The sequence below is a fragment of the Haliotis cracherodii genome, unplaced genomic scaffold, assembly GCF_022045235.1.
Source record: "Haliotis cracherodii isolate W230 unplaced genomic scaffold, xgHalCrac1.p SCAF_44, whole genome shotgun sequence".
NCBI classification, from domain to species: Eukaryota; Metazoa; Mollusca; class Gastropoda; order Lepetellida; family Haliotidae; genus Haliotis; species Haliotis cracherodii.
The window spans coordinates 614,922-636,236 of NW_027266302.1; the positions used below are offsets into that span (position 1 = coordinate 614,922).

Below are 21,315 nucleotides of genomic sequence, written 5' to 3' on the forward strand. Positions count from 1 at the left end.
TTTGCTGCTTTTTCGTACCAATATTTGACAATATAAGTTCATTTACGCACGGATATCAGCGAATACTTATCCAAAAAGCTACAACACACGATGATTAGTTTCAAACAACTGGCGAGATCACTCCATGTCCTGGCAAGAGTCTCTCCATGTAGCTGATCCACGACCTGCCTTCCTGAACTGGTCTAGCAGTACTGACTACAGATCTTCGATCAGCTACCGAGTTGCCTGTCTCGTGTGTAACCACCATACTGGCACAACACGCCACAACCGTACACAACGTACTATCTTACCTGTAAGTACATCCACAACTGTCATCCCTGATTGTGTCTGACGTTCATCCTCGACGTGTGGCGTCTGTATATATATCCGTCCTGCTATTGCGAAGCTGTGTTGACGTCCTGCTTTCCGGTTCAATGAACTAACGATCGCATGCTTCTTTTCTTTCATAAAATAAAAGAATCGATCAATCATGCATATGAACTAAAAGACAGGTAAATCGAACATTCTTGACTTGACTTTGTTCATCTTAGTCCTCACGTCCGTGTTGCCGTATCATTTCAATATTGTTCACAGATAGACCTTTATCCACAGTCAATTCAGCTATACTATTGGTTTTCCATTTCTTTTGTTATGAGCTATTATAAGGTGTACACATTACCTGTATAGCGCCGCGCAAGTCTACGCGTGTTGTCACGGGAGATAAACACATGGTCACATTGACTTATATATATTACCGCCTGGTCAGAAGAAGGGTGTGTGTCAAAGGTTCATTATCATAAATGCACGTACATATAAATTACCGTTATACCCGTCAATCGAAATAGCAAAATTAAAATTTTCCCAAAGTGAGTGTGAAGTTATGGTATACCATTTGCCTGTATAAAGCTAACACACTTGCGAAATCTTACACTTATCTTTGGCAAGACTGGGTGAATAGCTATAAATGTGAACACCTTTGTTGACAAATCCGTGTCCTCTTTAGTAAAAGAGATTTATGGGTTGGGTTCAAGGGTGAATTTTCGAGGGTGTCGGACAGTACATAGGCGAGTTCTATACAATGTTAGGAATGTATTTTCAGTGACAGACTACGGTCAAAAGATTATTGCGTAATGTCTTTAGGAAAGCTTGCCCGTGACTATGAATAAGCACAGGAGGGACAAAGTAAGCTGATAACATGATTACAAAACATAAGCGACGAGCGAGTGAGTTGGGCTTCACACCGCTTTGTGTCAGCTTGGTGTGGGAGGAAAGTCCGAAGTGATGCAGGTCTCATGCGTTTACCACTCACGCGAAACACCCGAGCACGAGTCCTGACAAACATAGAAACATAATCGGGGCGGACCGCGATTCGAACCCACAAACATAGGTTGCTGGCGTGCCTAAGGGACGCAACTCTGCACAGAGAAATGCGGCGTCTCAAGACGGCTGGGTCAGCCGTGCTCCCTGTAAGCAAACGGCGTTAAGGTTTAACAGTATCGCAGTGATGGAATGAATATGAGATGTAAATGTCACATATGAATACAACTTTAGAATTTGAAACGCACCTTGCTGAGGTTATAAATGATAGCGCGAGCAAATATCATAACTCTATTGTACCGTGAAAACTGAAGTTGGAAATATTTCATAACGGTACTTTCCGTTTGTAAATCAGCCATACATGGTAGACGACTGCTTGGACCAGGCTGTGGTGGAGGTGTTGTAATTTCACAAATACGACAGAAACCAATTGATACAGATGGCACTTCTATAAGATCGATATCACGCATCACTTCTGTATGTTCGAAATCACGCACCATTCTATAACCTCGATATCTCAGCATCACATCTATAACATCGATATCACGCATCACTTCTATATGACTGATATCACGTATCATTCCTAAAAGATCGATATCACACATCAATTCTATAAGATCGATATCACGCATCACTTCTATAACATCGATATCAAGCATCACATCTATACCATCGATATCACGCATCACTTCTATATGATCGATATCACGTATCATTCCTAAAAGATCGGTATCACACATAAATTCTATACGATCGACATCACACAGCACTTCTATATGATCAATATCAAGCATCAATTCTATATGATCAATATCACGTATAACTCCTAAAAGATCGATATCACCCATCACTTCTATATGATCTATATAACGTATCGCTCATAAAAGACCGATATCACACATCAATTCTATAAGATCGATATCACGCATCACTTCTATATGATCAATATCACGTATAACTCCTCAAAGATCGATATCACACATCAATTCTATAAGATCGATATCCCTTATCACATCTATAAGATCGATATCAAGCATCACTTCTATGAGGTCGATATCAATCATCACATCTATGAGATTGGTATCAAGCATCACTTCTATAAGATCGATATCAAGCATCACATCTATAAGATCGATATCACGCATCACTCGTATAAGATCGATATCAAGCATCACTTCTATGAGATCGACATGAAGCATCACTTGTATATTATCGATATCAAGCATCACATCTATAACATCAATATCAAGCATCACGTCTATAAGATCGATATCACGCATCACTCGTATAAGATCGATATCAAGCATCACTTCTATGAGATCGACATGAAGCATCACTTGTATATTATCGATATCAAGCATAACATCTATAAGATCGATATCAAGCATCACGTCCATAAGATCGATATCAAACATGACATCTATAAGATCGATATCAAGCATTACATCTATGAGATCGACATGAAGCATCACTTGTATAAGATCGATATAAAACATGACATCTATAAGATCGATATCAAGCATCACGTCCATAAGATCGATATCAAACATGACATCTATAAGATCGATATCAGGCATCACATCTATGAGATCGACATGAAGCATCACTTGTATAAGATCGATATCAAACATGACATCTATAAGATCGATATCAAGAATCACGTCCATAAGATCGATATCAAGCATGACATCTATGAGGTCGATATCAAGCATCACGTCTATAAGATCGATATCAAGCATCACATCTATAAGATCGTATCAAGCATCACTTGTATAAGATCGATATCAAGCATCACATCTATGAGATCGACATGAAGCATCGCTTGTATAAGATCGATATCAAGCCTGACATCTATAAGATCGATATCAAGCATCACGTCTATAAGATCGACATCAAACCTGACATCTATAAGATCGATATCAAGCATCACATCTATGAGGTCGATATCAGGCATCACGTCTATAAGATCGATATCAAGCATGACATCTATAAGATCGATATAATGATAAAGGGGGTTGGGTGGATGCAGATAATTGATTGTTTTGTAACCTGATATATGCATGAACAACTGGGGATCTATTCAGCCCTGGAACCCGCCAGGGAATAAACTCCATAACCAACACGGCGAGTAGTACATGTAAACTGCCGGGGAAAAGAAAGTATACACATATGTTTGATGGTGGCTGAAAATAGCTCAAACAAGAATGTTATATTTAATAGAGGTATCACAGTTGTGTTTCGGCGATTGTTTTCAGCCTAGAACGTTTTGACAACGTTTGTGATTTGGGTTAATTCCAATCTTCAAGTGTATACTTTCTTTTACCTGGCAGTTTACGTTGGGTCTGCGTGCATCCATGTTTGTCGTCAGCCGAGTCACAGAGACTGAATATGGCCCACGCTGACCTATGAATGTAATCGTGCCACGACCATATCAATAGTTACTCATGCTATCAACCATCAGTTTGTCTTGATTATATTACCCGCAGGTCGCCCTGTTCTAGTTTCACTCATTCCTTCTACGTACGTCACAAACGTAGTTTGCCAAATATTGATTAATCATCACATCTACTCCAAAGGATATATTCAACAAGGAACATATCCACAACGACGCATACTGTCTGTTGCTAACACCCCTGTATCAACATCAGTGTAAATACAAGATACTCCACAGCGCTGTATATTCCATGTGAAACCTAAGCATGCTTTTTTACCCCATGAACTTACAGATCGATTCATGAAGATATCTCGTAAGCGTCTTGGAAACAATCCCCACTGGCAACTGCTGTCAACTGAACTGGATTTTTAAAATAAAACAAACGTGGCTACTTCATTGTTACGTGGTTTGACTTTATGAGTATGTGTTGTGAAGATTGGGCTTGGTTCAGTGGGTGTGATAGAGTTTACGCCTCTTAGTAAAGTACAAGTACTGCCAGGCAAAAGAAAATATACACTTCAAAATTAGATTTGACCAAAACATGACAAACGTTATCTAAATGTTACTAGGCCGAAAGTTAGAGTCCCAAACACAACTATGATACCCGTATCAATTACATCACGATCGGATAACCATTTCATGGTGTGTTTTTTTTTATTTTAGCCACCATGGCTGTATGATTTCTGTTGCCCCGCAGTTTAGTTCAGTTGTCACTGTGTGCATGCTTCATGTGGGAGGGCAGCGCGAAGGGGTGCGGGTCTTTAATGTTTACCATTTTGTTACCATTGAGCCCGTGTGAAGATCCGGGGTAGAATAGGTCTTCAGCAACCCATGATTGCCGTAAAAGGCGACTATGTTTGTCGTAAGAGGCGACTTACGGGATCGGGTGGTCAGGCTCGCTGACTTGGTTGATGCATGTCATCGATCCCAATTACGTGGATAGATGCTCATGATATCAATCACTGGATTGTTTGGTCCAGACTCAATTATTTACAGACCGTCTCAAATAGCTGGAATACTGCTGAGTGCGGCGTTAAATAACAAACAAACAAACCAAACCGTGTGTAACACTGACAGACCAAAGAATCACAATCTGGGCGAATCTGGGATTCGAACCCTTGATTATAGGATTCGGTCAGGGCTAAGGTACTCAGTACAACAGTGCCTTAGACGACAAGACAGCATATGACCCCGGTTTTAGTGAACGAGAGATGCACAGCTGAATTACAGACACAAGAGTAGTGCACAATTGAATGTAACGGAATAAAATATGTGCACTATGATCAACAGAAAGTGAAACCTGGAAACATCCAGCGATGAAAACTGAACTCAGAAAGTGAAAGGAAGAAGAAGAGAGAGTCATGAATACGTGGAGTGAGTGAGTATTGTTTTACGCCGCTTTTAGCAATATTCCAGCAATATCACGGCTGGGGACACCAGAAATGGGCTTCACACATTGTACCCATGTCGGGAATCGAACCCGGGTGTTCGGCGTGACGAGCCACTAGGCACTAGGCTACCCGACTGCCCCATGAATGCGTGGAAACAATCAAGGCAAGAAACAGAGGAGATAAAGGAAACAGAAGGCAGAAACGGATCTCCAGAAACAGAAAGAGATCGAAACAGATGGCAGAAACGGATATACAGTAACAGAAAGAGATCGAAACAGAAGACAGAAACGCATCTACAGAAACAGTAAGAGATCGAAACAGAAGGCAGAAACGGATACACAGAAACAGAAAGAGATCGAAACAGAAGACAGAAACGCATCTACAGAAACAGTAAGAGATCGAAACAGAAGGTAGAAACGGATCTACAGAAACAGAAAGAGGTCGAAACAGAAGGCAGAAACGGATACACAGAAACAGAAAGAGATCGAAACAGAAGGCAGAAACGGATATACACATGTACAGTAACAGAAAGAGATCGTAACAGAAGGCAGAATCGGATACACAGAAACAGAAAGAGGTCGAAACAGAAGGTAGAAACGGATACACAGAAACAGAAAGAGGTCGAAACAGAAGGTAGAAACGGATACACAGAAACAGAAAGAGGTCGAAACAGAAGGTAGAAACGGATACACAGAAACAGAAAGAGGTCGAAACAGAAGACAGAAACGTATCACCAGAAACAGAAAGAGATCGAAACAGAAGGCAGAAACAGATCTACAGAAACAGAAAGAGATCGAAACAGAAGACAGAAACGGATCTACAGAAACAGAAAGAGATCGAAACAGAAGGCAGAAACGGATCTACAGAAACAGAAAGAGATCGAAACAGAAGACAGAAACGGATCTAAAGAAACAGAAGGCAGAAACGGATCTACAGAAACAGAAGGCGTTCACGTTACCATGAGACCACATGCACTGACATTGAGCATAACTGACAACAAATCCTTGCACTGACATGGATCACAGCTGAGAATATAGACATGTACTTCTATTGATGATAGTTGACAATGTACACTTGTAACCGACACTTATAGCTGACGATATGGACCTGACATGGATCATAGCTGACAATATAGTCATGAACCGACAACATAGCCCTGTAGGCAATATATACCAGCATAAGGAACAAATTATGTATTACTGTTAGGTGCGGCGAAAACCACATTCACTCCCTAATTCAAACATGAACACAGTTTCAGTGATCTCCAGAGTGTAGAATGCACGTGATACTCCATTTTTGGCATGATTCAAAGACAACCAAGCGGAACCCAGCGGACTCAGTGACTCGTTACTACAACACATAAAAGCTAGACAAGTGAATGTAAATTTTGCTTATCATTTGAATTATTCAATTACCCTAAGTAGGTCTTCACAAAAAACACATTTTAACCTTGATAGCACACAGAGATCCCTGAAGGACTGAACTAAACGCCCTTTTCATGACACTGTCTTTTTCTTCTTGCACTATTTCAACTCTAAACTCTAAACTAAAATCGAAGATTTAACGAACCACAGAAGGGTCCAGAGGGATATGCCAGCTAAAGACAGAGATCAACTGAAGATGAACTATAGATTATCAGATGTACCAGTATCTCTCTGTATTCAATACAGACCTTGTGTGTTTCCCCAAGGAGGGGAAGAATGGCTTTACATTTTTTTGCCAAAAACATTGGGGAATTATGGGAATCATCAAGGCATATCTTCTCATCTTTATGGCATTGGCAAATGGAAATGATATATCATATCTGCGGAAGAGTAGGCGATAAGGTCTTAATGGGTTTGAAGGGTTGGTGTGATGAGATGGTGGCACACAAAATTCCAAATTCGAAATGTGCATACTGTAGCCAGCGTCACTTATATCGGGTAAAACCACCTCTGTTAGCCAGACATTCATGGATTGTTCCACTCATCATTGAGAGTGGTGGGAGGATTTTGACGTTGACAAACACGTCTGCCAATGACGTCCCAGACGTGTTCAATGGGGAAGGGTCAGAACTGAGTGCTGGCCATGGCTGGCGGGATATGGGGCACAAACTCGATTCCTTCGACCATGGAAGTCGAGAATGAAGCTCGATTCGTCAGAAAACATGACATAAGCCCAACGCCCATTATCCCTGTGCTGATTCAAATGACGCCCAGTAAGCAGTGGGATAACATGCCATGTGTGCCATCCCCTTAATGCCAAGCGCCAGGCAGGGTAAGAAGGAGTACCATCTTTTAACGTATGTTGGTATGACACTGCCGGGGATCGAACCCACGACCTTCCGTTCTCCGGACAGACGCTCTATCCACTAGACAATGACCCTCAATGACAGATTAACTATAGCAATATAAAAGAATGGGATGTTCTTTAACGTCTTTTGAGTAGTATACTTGGCAGATGGGCAGATAACAGGATTACACAATTTGAACATCTGATCCACATCGTATAGTCCGCCATCAGGATACGTTGGGTAGTGATGACCTGACCCAGAATGTCCCCACGAACGGGTGACACAAACCCGCCTTAAACACTTAAACCATGCATGCGTGTTCTAGGATCTCCTACTATATATGTTTCAATAATAATCCAAACGAGCATCTCCCCCGTGACTTGTTTTCAAAGTCATGGTGATATGGATCTGTTTGTACATAATGTACATGGTCTAAGGTCACCATACGTACGACCAGCGCAACAATACACTTCTGAGGCTTGCCGTTTGAAAAGCGTTATGACATGGAGCGGAGTGGGTGGCTACATCAGACAGAAATTGTGGTATTTATTAATGTAAGTCGGGTACAATTTCTAAGCCCATTTCTAGTGTCCCCCGTCGTGATATTGCTTGAATATTGCTAAAAGCGGTGTAAAACCATACTCACTCTATTTAGAAATCACTGAAACCAGTGAAACCTGAGATACCGCCTGATCGGTTTCATATTAACATCTATGCATAACGACTCCGTTACACACCAAAAACTATGCAAAAGACTGTACGACAAGAGGGGTGATTCAACTTTTAAATAGTCAACTGTCCCTTAATGTCAAGCAATATTCAAGGAACTCCAGCCTTTTGGGTCTACATTTTAACATCTTTTGATGTACAAGATTTCAAACAGCTGTTACATTCGATAATGCTCTTTCTACGAAGAGACCACCTCCGTGGTCTAGTGGTATAGAGCGTCCGCCCGGAGAGCGGAAGGTCCCGTGTTCGATCCCCGACCGCGCCATACCAAAAGACGTTAAAAGATGGTACTTGTTGTTACCCTGTCTGGCGCTCGGCATTAAGGGGCTAAAACAAGGACTGGTCGGCTCGGAGTCAGTATACTGTGTCTAAGTGGGGTATTCATGTTAAACTGCGGCATGGTATCCCAGTGAGCTAGCACTATAAATTGGCATCAGTCCGGACTAGTACAAGCAGCCACACAAACACACAAACACGTACATGCACGTCGCCATATAAGTGCAATAATCTTAGACCGACGTTAAACCCCATTTCACTCCACTTCACCTTTCTACGAAGATTTCAAAGAGCGTCACACCACTTGTTTGATAAGCTTAGAACATTCAGTAAAGTAAAAAATTCAAAACGTTGGATGACATGTCCAGATTTAATATATTAGTGATATTAGATATTAGATATTAGTGACAAAAGTGATACCCGATGCAATTCTCTATTTTGACTTGTACCATATATTCCCGTATTGTTTCAGGTGAACAATTGACTTGAATTGCATGTGTTTGTGATGGTTGCCACCAATGGGCAGAATACGCTCCCTTTTACACCTGGTATCATCACTATTTGAGAGTGAATTATAAGCACATGGTTATGATATGGTTGGAGTCGTAAAATAGACTCTGCTTTCAGTAGATATTTCGTATGACTGTGGAAAGCATTTTTTCGCTTTCATTAATTTTTCTTAAGTTTTTAATAATGCGACGTATGCTCGTCGACGATTATTTACATGCTGCCGTTATTTAGCTGTAATATTGCGGATGGTCAGCAATAAAAAACAGCAGGACACACTCGAATATTTTTAATTTTTTTAATGATTACCAGTGACATGAGTAAATTTTACATCACAAATAGTTTTACATTACGTCAGCGCTGCCATAAACGTGTGAAATAGAGGAAAGCCCGAAGAGATGCAGGTCTCAGACGTTTACCACTTCGGTGTAACCAACGAGCTCGGGTATGGTGCTGACAAACTTAGAAACATAATCGGGCGAACCGGGATTCGAACCCACAATCAAAGGTTTCTGGCGTGCCCAAGGGACGCAACTCTGCACAGGAAATCGCAGGGACTTTGACGACTTGGCTACCCGTTCCTCTGTGTTTGGTATGCAGTTATCAATAGGCATGTTTTGAAATATTCAGTTTCATTCAAATATGTTAATAGCCAAAGGAACTACATCCACTGAACACTCAGATAAAAAACAGACCCCACTGGTATGAGATAGAGTGAATACATCGTAGATGCAAAGACAGACAGGAACCAGTCTTTATTATGGATCAGTACTCACACTGATCTTTCACCGGTTTAGTGGCTCCATCATATACTCTTATGAAAAGTAGGGGATCATGAAATATAAATGTTAATACCAAGTACCAGATCAAAGGTAGGTGTTGACAAACAAGGTCTTATTCAAGGAGGTTTATGTCTGTAAATTATAACGCCAATACACATCCCATAGTTTGTATGTACCTCTCCTATGTAGGATGTCATTCCTGATCTTGACACTTTCCAGGAAGGTCGTATAATCTCTGTGGACTATTATTTCTGTCAGTCTTATTGATTCTGCTCAGCATACAGTTACCATTTACTTGATTTCATTCATTGTATGAACTAGCGATGCGGCGTCTGCAACGGGCTATTGGCACGCTGGAAACTGGCAGATGTCATACCTTCATTGTTTCACAAACTGTGATTAGCAGACTATGGAATAGGTAACAACAAACCCAAAATGTTGACGATCAACCCTGTTAGTGTTTAGGATCGACTGATTCGAAACCAGGCTCCTCGAATAAAACTGAAACAGCGAATCAAACTGCTACTAGAGTACGATGTTTTGGTCAGACACGGGTCTACAGGCAGCTCATCTCCATGTTCTGCAGCCACGTGTTGTGCCGCCCCTTCCAAATCGTCAACAGACGTAAACGGTGTACACAACGTCGAAACTGGGGTAATCGTCGCTGGTCACGTGTTAACGCCGCACTCAGCAATATTCCAGCTTTATGACGGCGGTCTGCAAATAAGCGAGTCTGGACCAGACAATCCAGTCATTGACATCATGAGCATCGATCCACACAATTGGGATATGATAACATGCATCAACTGAGCCTGACCACCCGATCCCGTTAGTCGCCTTTTACGGCAAGCATAGGTTGCTAAAGATCTACCCCGGATCTTCACAAGTCCTTCCCCTCATTGAACATGTATGGGACATGATAGGGAAAGAGTGTGTTAATTAACGTCATAGGCCGCCAACCATGTTGGCGGCAGAACATGGCCATGCACTGCATGAGGAGAATAACAGACTGGTGTGAACCAATGCTCTCACAACCAACTATTGGTTTGGCAGCTCAAGATTGGACCACTCTTCCAGGCTGCAGTGATGTAGCTGTTATATTATTAATGGTTTCAGAAAGCATCATTCACACACTGACAACTATTTTAGTGGGTCTAAGCTAAATACATGAGATTTTTATAATGAAAACAAAATATCAATATCATAAAAATGTTTATAATAATCAAGTATCTTAAAGTCACATGCAATATGTTTCTGTTATATACATCTGACAACAAACCATCCTCAAACACTTCAAACACAAGGCAATCAAACTTCAAAATCACAGAAACTTTTTATCTAAGTGTTTAGACATATCGAAAAGGAGTGCTGAAGGCAAATTCTCCGACTACTTAAACCTTGATAAATCTCGAATGTTCATACACACAGGGAGTAAACCCCGTAACTAATTTATAAACAGGTAATATATATACCGTATTCGACGTAATAAGCGCCCAGGGCGCTCTCAAAATTAGAAATAGGGGGCGCTTATTAGAATATTATATTAGTGAAAAAAACAGAGTTGAAAGATAAATTTCGTGGTTTCTGCTCATAGCCTGAAGTGTTTATGTACGACAGATATATTTTTCCAGAATTTAATTGCCCATAATTAAGGGTGCATATAACAAACGAGTGTGTATTATACGAGAATAAATAAGTATTGTGTACATTTATCAATCGGAAGGGGTGCTAATTAGGATTGTTCCCTGGCCAATATATTAGCAAATGTCGCTGTGGGCGCTTATTATAGCAGGGCGCTTATTACGTCGAATACGGTAATCTCCCTTTAACTTCTGATTTGAAACATCACAATTCATTGAGCACAATAGCTTAACACGAAAACAAAACACAACACCTCAAAGTTCTGACTATTTCAGTCTACTCGTGTTTGTGTACATGTATCTGACATCAGTTCCACACTGAGATTCTGTATATGGGAGAGGCAGCAATTGTTTTTTACTCCATCAGCACCACTGTGAACCTCCCCTGCCGTGAAGACAGTATTCAAATGATGAATGGTGTGAGGCTGCCTGAAGATGTGGCAGTAGGTAGTAGCAGTCTCCCTTCAAAGAGATGTCATATGACCCACACTAAGGCACAGGAGACAATCCAGGAAACGTTCATCACATCATGGTCCTTCTATGGATTCATGTTTTTCAACTTGTGATGAGATTCAAATTCTCTGCAATAAAAATAAGTTGCCAGACATTAAAAAAACTGCAAGTGCATGTTAAGTGGCGTTTATTAGATTGACTACTGTATACGAGTAGTGTGGTGTTTATTAGATTGACTATTGTACATGAATAGTGTGTTTATTAGATTGACTACTGTACATGAATAGTGTGATGTTTATTAGATTGACTACTGTACACAAGTAGTGTGATGTTTATTAGATTGACTACTGTATACAAGTAGTGTGATGGTTATTAGATTGACTACTGTACATGAATAGTGTGTTTATAAGATTGACTACTGTACATGAGTAGTGTGCTGTTTATTAGATTGAGTACTGTACATGAGTAGATTTGTTAAATCGGGTTGGAGATGATATTCCCTTGTTAGATCTGTTTCTCATAGGTTTTCAAGTTTCTTTTAAAAGTACCCTATTGCTGAATCTCTTACATACTAGAGGCAATGAAAAAGAGACAAATTTAGGGCAATGACACCAGAAAAGGTCCATCTTACTGACCCATGACCTGTCTGTAGACCTTGGACAGGTAGTCACGAGAGTTATGGTCACTCCTGTTGCCCACGGATACGCTCAGGTCATAGTCAGGGCCATACTTCATGAAGAACTGCAAAGACAGTCACATATTTCACAAGGGTAAGGCAAGACTTACAAGACTTTTATAAGAGCCTTAGAGATGCAGCCTGGTACAGCATGAGTCAGAGACAACTCTTTTTCATCACAGTCACCATAAATACCAACTATATAATAATGATCAGTTCATGTATAATAACTGACGGGTATGGAACAAGGGAGGCTACTCCTGCTAACCCTGCATGATCATGTAACACCACACGGCAAGGTTTCACATGAACTACAATGCATGCCGGAGCAAATTCCCGACAAAAACAACTCTCTTAACTGTTCATTGTATTCATAGTTTGAAGAACAAGAATGTCTGTAGATTAAGGGTGTTTACATGTAACCAGGGTAACCAGAGACTGTAAATACTAGAATTGTGAATCAAGAAGCAAGTGAGATACCTTGTGGTCAGGAACGTCTTGAGGCAGTTTCTTCCCAACAGCCAGGGAGGTGAGGAACGCCCAGCACTTGGCGGTGTTCACATGGTTATAGCCCCCTGTGGACATCAGTGGGAGGCAAAGGATGAGGCGATGTTCACACACAACAACGATTCCAAACTAAGTGCTCTTGGAGGGAAATTGGGAAAATCGTTCAAAATTTGGATTCTTTTTCAGAAGTATTGTAACATTGAATTGTAACACTAGATTCAATGTAATAATGTTACACTAAGCAATAAAGCCTCTTTCTCTATTTTGGCGTTCTGTTATCAGTGAAATACAAGTCTACAAAGATAACATTTGTTATAACTTTAACATATGAATTGGGAAATGTTGAATTCAAATTTGGGAATTTCCACTGACACTTGCTGCAGACTTTGGGCTAAGGATTGGCCTCTAAGCAGCTCTAGATAAATCCTTGTACACAGAACAAAAGCAATCAGTTTTCAGACACACTCCACGGCACTACTTGGGTACGTAAGTTTCACAATGCAGGGATGGAAGCTGATGCCAACCGTCAGAGGACGAGTCCACAATGGACATGGGTGAGAGCAGGGTCTTCCGCTGGTCTCGGCTATATTCCACCAATATCACATCTTCACATTGGGAATTGAAACCAAGTTTACCTGCTAGGCTACCCCTATAGCACTTTTCAGGGTGACCCACTTGAATATTCCCATAAAACCCTGTGTCATAGTACTTACCTCCCCCTAAAAGCAGTAATGGAATCTTCCAGCTTTGCAGGGTATACACGCATCTCCCCAGCCCAAGGGGTGTGAGGTTGAATGACTCCATGGGGTCCCCAGCGATGCCATCTGCCCCACACTGACACACAACAGCCTCAGGTCGGAACTTCTCCTTCACCCTTGTCATTACTCTGAAACAATGTCAAACCCTTCTCAGAATATGCATAAATCTTGAGACGGTTAATATTAAAGTGAGCTGAGTAATTTGTCAACAATAGGTAATTAGACCTGTAACAAGCTGGCAATGTAATATTCCATAGCAGGGGCACACCAACAAAGGATCTGTCACACATTGTACCCATATGGGCCAACCAAACTCGTCTCTGGCACAACAATGCTACAAGTAGGCTATCCCATTGCCCATGTCTACAGCTTGACACAACAAGTTACCTGTTAAAGAGTGCAGAGAATTCTGTGTCCTTGACCCCGTCCAGCAGGGGAACATTGACCGAGTAGTACTTGCCTTTACAGACGCCGACATCACTGAGGGAGCCGGTACCTGACAGGACACCACACAGAGTTCATGCTATGTCTTCAGGAACATCCTCGCTTTGTGACATCTTCAGACATGTGACAATCTCATGCATCAATTACGTCAAACCGGACTACCGGTAATTTGTGAACATGCTCAAGGTATCAGCAGTACAGCACATGCTTGCTTTGTAACAAAATTTGGATGTTTGAAAAAAATATAAAAGTTCATAAATAGTGGTATACAGTGATCCCTCGCTACAACGCTACCTTCGAGGTCCAAATAATTGATGAGCGTTATAGATGATCAGCGGTTTAACGAAGGTTGAGTGGTAGGTGGTAGATGACCAATAAAAACAGTACATGCTCTGCTTACCTAACACGATCTACGTTGCACATTTCAGAGTTTAAAAAAAGATTAGAATAGAAGTTATTTATGATTCATGGTGTAAAAAAAGATTTATCGAGTATAATATGCGCTTTAAAAATACCCAACACATCGTATCTCTTCAGGTGAATAAGCAGATAGATCTATAACAAACTTGGTCAAATAACATAAAGTCTTAAGTGGCATGCCTGAGACCACAAACACAGGTTTGGTACAGACAAACCAAGAATCAGAACAAGGGTGAAGTTGAGATTCAAACCCATGATCATGTGATACTAGCATGGAAAGCAATGTAACTCCACACAGTGGATTGTGGTGTCACGGATGACTGGGCCATCTGGGCCACCAAGTGTGTCCTGAAGTGGAATATTTACCATATTATATTTCCTCACATGCATCACTTACCATGCACGGCCTATAAACTCACCCGGGAAGAAGCCAGACAAGTATTTATGGAATGACACGGTGAGGACCTTGGAGGTTGTACAGAAGGCATCTTCCACCCCTAGGGACACACAGACAAACAGTGTCATATGTCAAACAGTGTCACATGGTAAACAGTGTTATATGACAAACTGTGTTATATACCAAACTGTAGTATAAGTCAAACCATGTCATATGCCAAACAGTGTCCCATGTCAAACAGTGCTATATGCCAAACAGTGTCACATGTCAAACAGTGTCCCTGTCGAACAGTGTTGCATGTCACACAGTGTCACAAGTCAGTATATCATGTCAAACAGTGTTGCATGTCATTGTCCAATGTTAAACAGTGTCATATGTCAAACAGTGTTGCATGTCATTGTCCAATGTAAAACAGCGTCATATGTCAGTGTCCCATGTCAAACAGTATCATTTGTCAGTGTCCCATGTCAAACAGTGTCATATGTCAGTGTCCCATGTCAAACAGTGTCATACGTCAGTGTCCCATATCAAACAGTATCATTTGTCAGTGTCTCATGTCAAACAGTACCCTTTGTCAGTGTCCCATGTCAAACAGTATCATGTCAGTGACCCATGTCAAACAGTATCATATGTCAATGTCCCATGTCTAACAGTGTCCCGTGTCAAACATTATCATGTCAGTGTCCTTTGTCAAACAGTATCATTTGTCTGTGTCCCATGTCAAACAGTGCCCCATGTCAAACAGTATCATGTCAGTATCCCATGTCAAACAGTATTATATGTCAGTGTCCCACGTTAATCAGTGTCATGAGTCAAACAATGTCACATGTTAAACATTGTCACAATTCAAATAGAGGTACAAGTCAAGTCAAACAGTCAGAAGTCAAACGGTCATATGTAAAACAGTATTTCACAGCATGTCAGCTAGATCATGTAAAGTGGGAGGAATACCCAAGTGATGCATGGCTGCAGATGTTTATCACAATGGAAAACCAAAGAGCATTCATATAGTGAAGGCAGACCAACGACCATAACTGGGCAACATTCGGGAATTTGTACTACTGGCTTGCATCAAGTAATCCTGGCATGGCTTAGCAAACTCAGGGAGATGAACTGCTGAGGGAATTGGGGTGCCTCAGAGGCTCAGACCATGCTCCCTTCTTTCAGAGGCCAACATCCTGACCCTTAGCTTCAGCTACTGAGTGTAGAAATAAATGTGGAACTGTTTGCCTGTGTTATCTGGAATTGATGTGCATCTTATTTTCATTTCAGGCCTATCTACACCCTCTGCTCCCTGTAGACAACCATGACGATATGGTGCACCCACACCTACCGTCGCCATGGTGAAGGTCAATGTCAACATACAGCACTCGGTCAAAGCGCTGTCTCAGTTTCAGGATGCCAAGGACGATGTCGTTGATGTAACAGAACCCCGAGGCGCTGTCTCTGTAGAAGACACATCAAGATAAAAATTCACTTGCTATCAGTAACTACACACTGCAATCTTAATCTCTTTGTGCATACAGGCTTTGTCCTAACCTTCATCCAATCATGATTGGGCAACCTGTTTGTTGTTTCTGTGAATCTCTGTGCAAATGGACTCTCCACCATATAACTCTGTCCTGGCAAAAGCTACTTAGATACATGTAAAAACAATCTGATCATACATAGACTGAAGCTAACAGAAGCTTTATCAAAGTCAGAAGGAATGTGTGCATAGTCAGAAGGAAATGCTACCAATAACATTAGTGACTTGTAGTGTAACCATTGAGTGTTATTGTAATTGTCAATTTTAAACAACATAACCACAGATCTGGGTAGTCTTGTGGGTCCCCAGGTCCTACTCAGTACCCACCCGACCTGAGTACCCAAGTTTTCCCTATCACACCACAAATGGGATCAACTGCACAATCAATAATGATAGTTTCCCTTATTCTAAATAATGCAAGCCTAATATCCCATTTCATATTGTACACAAGGCTCACCTAAATTCAAAGACTTATAAGATTTGATGAAAACCAAACAGATTAATTAATTGTAGACAGGTCATTCTCAGTAACAGTCTCTCATTTCATCCAACACAAGTACAGTACACTCAGTGTTGTTGATTCAGATAAATGTGTCTTTAAGATTCCAGTATTGCTCAGGGCACTGACGGTTCTTCTGTACATGGGGCGGTCGGGTAGCCTAGTGGTTAAAGCATTCGCTAGTCACGCCGAAGACCTGGGTTCGATTCCCGACATGGGTACAATGTGTGAAGCCCATTTCTGGTGTCCCCCGCCATGATATTGCTAGAATATTGCTAAAAGCGGCGTAAAAACCATACTCACTCACTCACTCAATCTTCTGTACGCACCTCTTGGCATGATGCCATCCCCCACACCAGTTCATGGCAATGTCACAAGATCCATCAACCAACAGCTCCGCAGCACGGATGGTTGCCCCAGCAACCAGCACAGCATACTCATACACCCCGACATGGACAGGGCAATCATATGCTACAATGTACAATCATATCCTGAAATTATGACAAGATATAAGAACACTGAAACACAATCGTGGCGTATTCATTACATCATATTGGACTCGAAACATACACATCAGTAGAATAAGTATGTAAGTACTTCCCGTGACCCTGGACCCGTGAAGATCCAGGGTAAAATAGGTCTTCAGCAACCCATGCTTGCAACTATGCTTGTCGTAGGAGACAAGTTATGGGATCGGGTGGTCAGGCTCGCTGACTTGGTTGATGCAGCATGTCATCGATCCCAATTGCGTGGATCGATGCTCATGATATTAATCACTGGATTGTCTGGTCCAGACTTGATTAGTTACAGACCGCCGTCATATAGCTGGAATATTGCTGAGTGCTTCGTTAAACAAAAACCAACCAACTATGACACTCTATACTAAATAATCTAAGACTAAACAATTGATGAATATCTATGTCAAGTGCCTAAATCATGCTCACAGATAGTTAATACAACCAATTGCAGCTGTAGAAACTAAAATATTTAGTCCAGTAGTCATATAATGATAACATATAGCTAAACCCTTAAAATGGCAAATTTTTACTAGTCCTTATGATACCATAACTGTTGACAGCATGGCAAGGACTACAGGACTAGTGCCAATTTCTAATGCTGCATTGCAATAAAATGCTGCATCTCATTAAATAGCCATTTGAAACAGAGCAATGTATAAATAAATAATATCCTAACCTGCTTTCTCAGAGAGGGCCTAAATTTCAGGAGGCCCAGTTTTCTAAACAGGCGTAATTTGCTGCAGTAATGATCATGGGTTCGAATCCTGGTCAACCCTCATTATGTTTCTAGGTTTGTCAGTGCCATACCCATGGTCTTGTTTCACCAAAGTGGTAAACTTCTAAGACCTGTAAGGGTTTTCCTCCCACATCAAGCTGGCACACCATGTGACATACTGTTCAATGCGACATTAAACCAAACTCACTTCTAAATATAAATTCAGTAGAGCAATATCAACCCCATACTTATTGATTTATGGATGATACTAAACATAATCTTGTCAAAACGATAAACAAACAACAAATTATGTGTTCCAGTGCAAGCGTTCTTATTTCAAACCTACACTTATTAGTAGTTATTGTGTTATTATTCAAAACATTTTAACACAAATAGTTAAGATGCATTTACAAAACAAGAGAGTGAACAACACAGTGCTATATAAAGTTAAGAAAAGATATTCCCACTGACTGAGGCCGAACTGTTCTGCCTCTTGGTCATATTTCTCTTCATCCTCTTGGTCACTGATCTTTTCCAGGAACTCTATATATTCCGATGAGTGGAACTGAAGCAGTTCCGATGCAGTTGCCTCCCTTGGTGGTATCACTCTGAAGAAAAAAAGCATTCATTAGTGATTGTAAAGGAATGATCTCTTGCTGACCATACAGTTGTTTGACTTGGCAAGGACTATATGTTTAAACAACTCACTTCATGTACTTGACAAGGCCATACGCTTCTATCAAGCTGTGAACCATGCTTGCCTGAAAGGAAAAAATGGAAACTGTCAAAGAATATTATAACTTAAAGCTTAAAAAAAATAAAAGAATAGGTTCTCAGGCAATGACTTTTAAGAATATAGTGCGGGCGGGCGATGTTTTTTTAATGTTTTTTTTGTTTGTTTGGTTTTTTTCTTGGGGGTGGGGGTAGGGGTGGGGGGGGTTAGGGGGCCACCATGACAATAACCAAGATGCGCAGTAAAGCAGTGTGCATGTAAAGGGAAGTAAGTAAATGTGTGCCATATTGGATCACATTGTTTTTAAGTGTTAGGATTTATTTTTTTTAAATGGAAATAAAAATGAAACATGTGATGATGCAGGCGGTGCCTGAGAACCAAGACTATATTTTTTTTAGCTTAATACATGTCAGTCAGGGGTGGTAACAAACGTGCCTGGAGTTCCCTACCAAAGTCGTGCTTATAATGAGTCTGATACATGTATTACTTAATGTAACTGCTATTGCACTATACCATATCATGGAAACCTAAGTCTACAGTCTTCATGTTGTAGTTTCCTGATTAGTTGCTAAATATTGAAGGTATTGTTACGTGCATAAAATTAATATTGCATTTAATACTATATACATGTGCAAAATTTATTAAATTGAGAGGTCAAAATGAAGTCTGATTTACCCTCAGTTCCACTCTGGGCATCTTGTCACAGATGTTGACATAGGTCTCACTGTAAACATAGCCTACTCTGGACTGCACGCTTGACCGTGGAGTCTGTACAGTGCGGACTGGTACAGCACTCGCGCTGCCATTACTGGCACAGTCTTTCCCTGGGATGGAGCTGTCAGGTTTTGGAACTTCCTCATTCCTAGCTTGCAGTACCCTCTTCCTCTTGTGCAGGGGAGTCAGTGGTTGGCTGTGTTCATCACAGTCCATGATGTCGTAAACATCAACATTGTTGGCAACAACCTGTGGCTTTGATTTGTCCTGGTCTGAATATAGTTTATCACTGTCTGTTACTTCAAGTACGTTGGATGTCCGATTGACTAGGCTCCCACCTTCACAGTCATCCATATTATTGTCATCTACCTGAACTCTTAGAGTACTGGCATGGTTTTGCTGCTCTTGGCACTTGCTATGAACAAAGTCAATTCTATTATGTCTCATTGTTGGAAATTCAGGGTTGTTCTCATCATTACCTACATTGTTAACATCAAACGAAGACTTCAATGGATGTGATATTTCTGATTTTACATCATTTCCCCTGCCTTCAGTGGTGGCAGTAATCTCATAACCACTACCTTGTCCCTGTCTCAATACATGTTTGTCAGGTAAAATACTACAGTTCCCTTTAACATCAGTCAAAGACGCTGGACTTGTTTGACTAGATATATCAGATACTATGTCACAGAGTCTGCGCTTCTTTAAAGGGTGTTCTGTTGCATCTGGATTTTCATTTACTGATGGATTTTGTTCTCTTGGGGCCGTGTCATGCTTATAGTTTCTGTGCAATTCAACAGAATTCTGAGAATCATCATTATCAATGTCATAAATGTCTCTAATGTTACTTCCTTGTGCTGGTATAGGGGATGCTACCTCATCAGCATTGAACACTGTCTTAGCCATGTTTGGGAAATAATAATTTTTAGTACTACATTCTTCTCTTTTTCCCTCATCTTCTGGTGCAGTTCCATTAACCTTTTCGGCCACGATAAATGCATTAATTTCACATTTTGAATCTAGCCATAGTGAGTTTTGAGTTTCAGCATCAGGTGTTATCTCTTTAGTTGATTGTTCCTGTTTCATGGTGGACAAATGATCACCACCATACTCTGCTGACATTTTTTTTGTAAATTTTCATAGCAGAAATCTGAAACATGCAAAAGTATAATGAAGACTGTTCATTTGTGATTGGTGAAATTGATAGGCTACAGAATAGCAGAGAGGGCGCCACTGTCCAACCTATTCCCAAACTGCCTCAATGAATTTGTATTTCCCGCCAGACAAATTCACATTCTCGTAATTCTGTTTACTGGCGACGTAAACGTCCCAAATGAAAACTTCAACCATCGCACTACGCAATGGCAACTCTGATCGCGGCCAAACATCTACATTACTTTTGGTTAAGTCTTTGGACAGGAGTGACCATTTAAGAAGCCCAATCGTGTTTGTTTTGTTTTCATCTGAGATGTGGGTTATAACGAAACTTGACATTTAGAAAATCCGAAATATGAATATCTCTATTATAACAGAATCAGCTAAATAATGTATGATTATTGTCACATATAACGATCGTTAATTAAACGGTGTCTGTAATTTGTTTCTTTGTGTATTTCTAATTCAATA

General features: G+C 40.7%; 2 protein-coding genes across 3 annotated transcripts in view; both read right to left on the bottom strand.

The window, feature by feature from the left end:
• The window catches only part of LOC139441783 (transient receptor potential cation channel subfamily A member 1 homolog), a 76,549-nt gene extending 76,183 nt beyond the window's left edge, over nt 1-366 (bottom strand). For both annotated transcript variants that reach the window (XM_071222566.1, XM_071222564.1), the window contains exon 1: nt 291-366. The gene's annotated coding sequence lies outside the window, so the exon portion shown is untranslated. The remainder of the gene's footprint in view (nt 1-290) is intronic.
• Nucleotides 367-11,005: 10,639 nt separating this feature from the next.
• On the bottom strand, nt 11,006-21,140 carry LOC139441761 (histone deacetylase 8-like). The gene is made up of 11 exons (XM_071222543.1): nt 19,651-21,140; nt 18,951-19,003; nt 18,714-18,850; nt 17,339-17,480; nt 16,316-16,428; nt 15,005-15,082; nt 14,109-14,217; nt 13,677-13,849; nt 12,937-13,031; nt 12,416-12,521; nt 11,006-11,908 (listed from the first exon to the last, which is right to left on the bottom strand). Exons 1-11 carry the CDS (start codon nt 20,809-20,811, stop codon nt 11,883-11,885), a joined length of 2,193 nt encoding a protein of 730 aa, XP_071078644.1. The 5' UTR covers nt 20,812-21,140; the 3' UTR covers nt 11,006-11,882.
• Between the last annotated feature and the right edge of the window lie 175 nt (nt 21,141-21,315).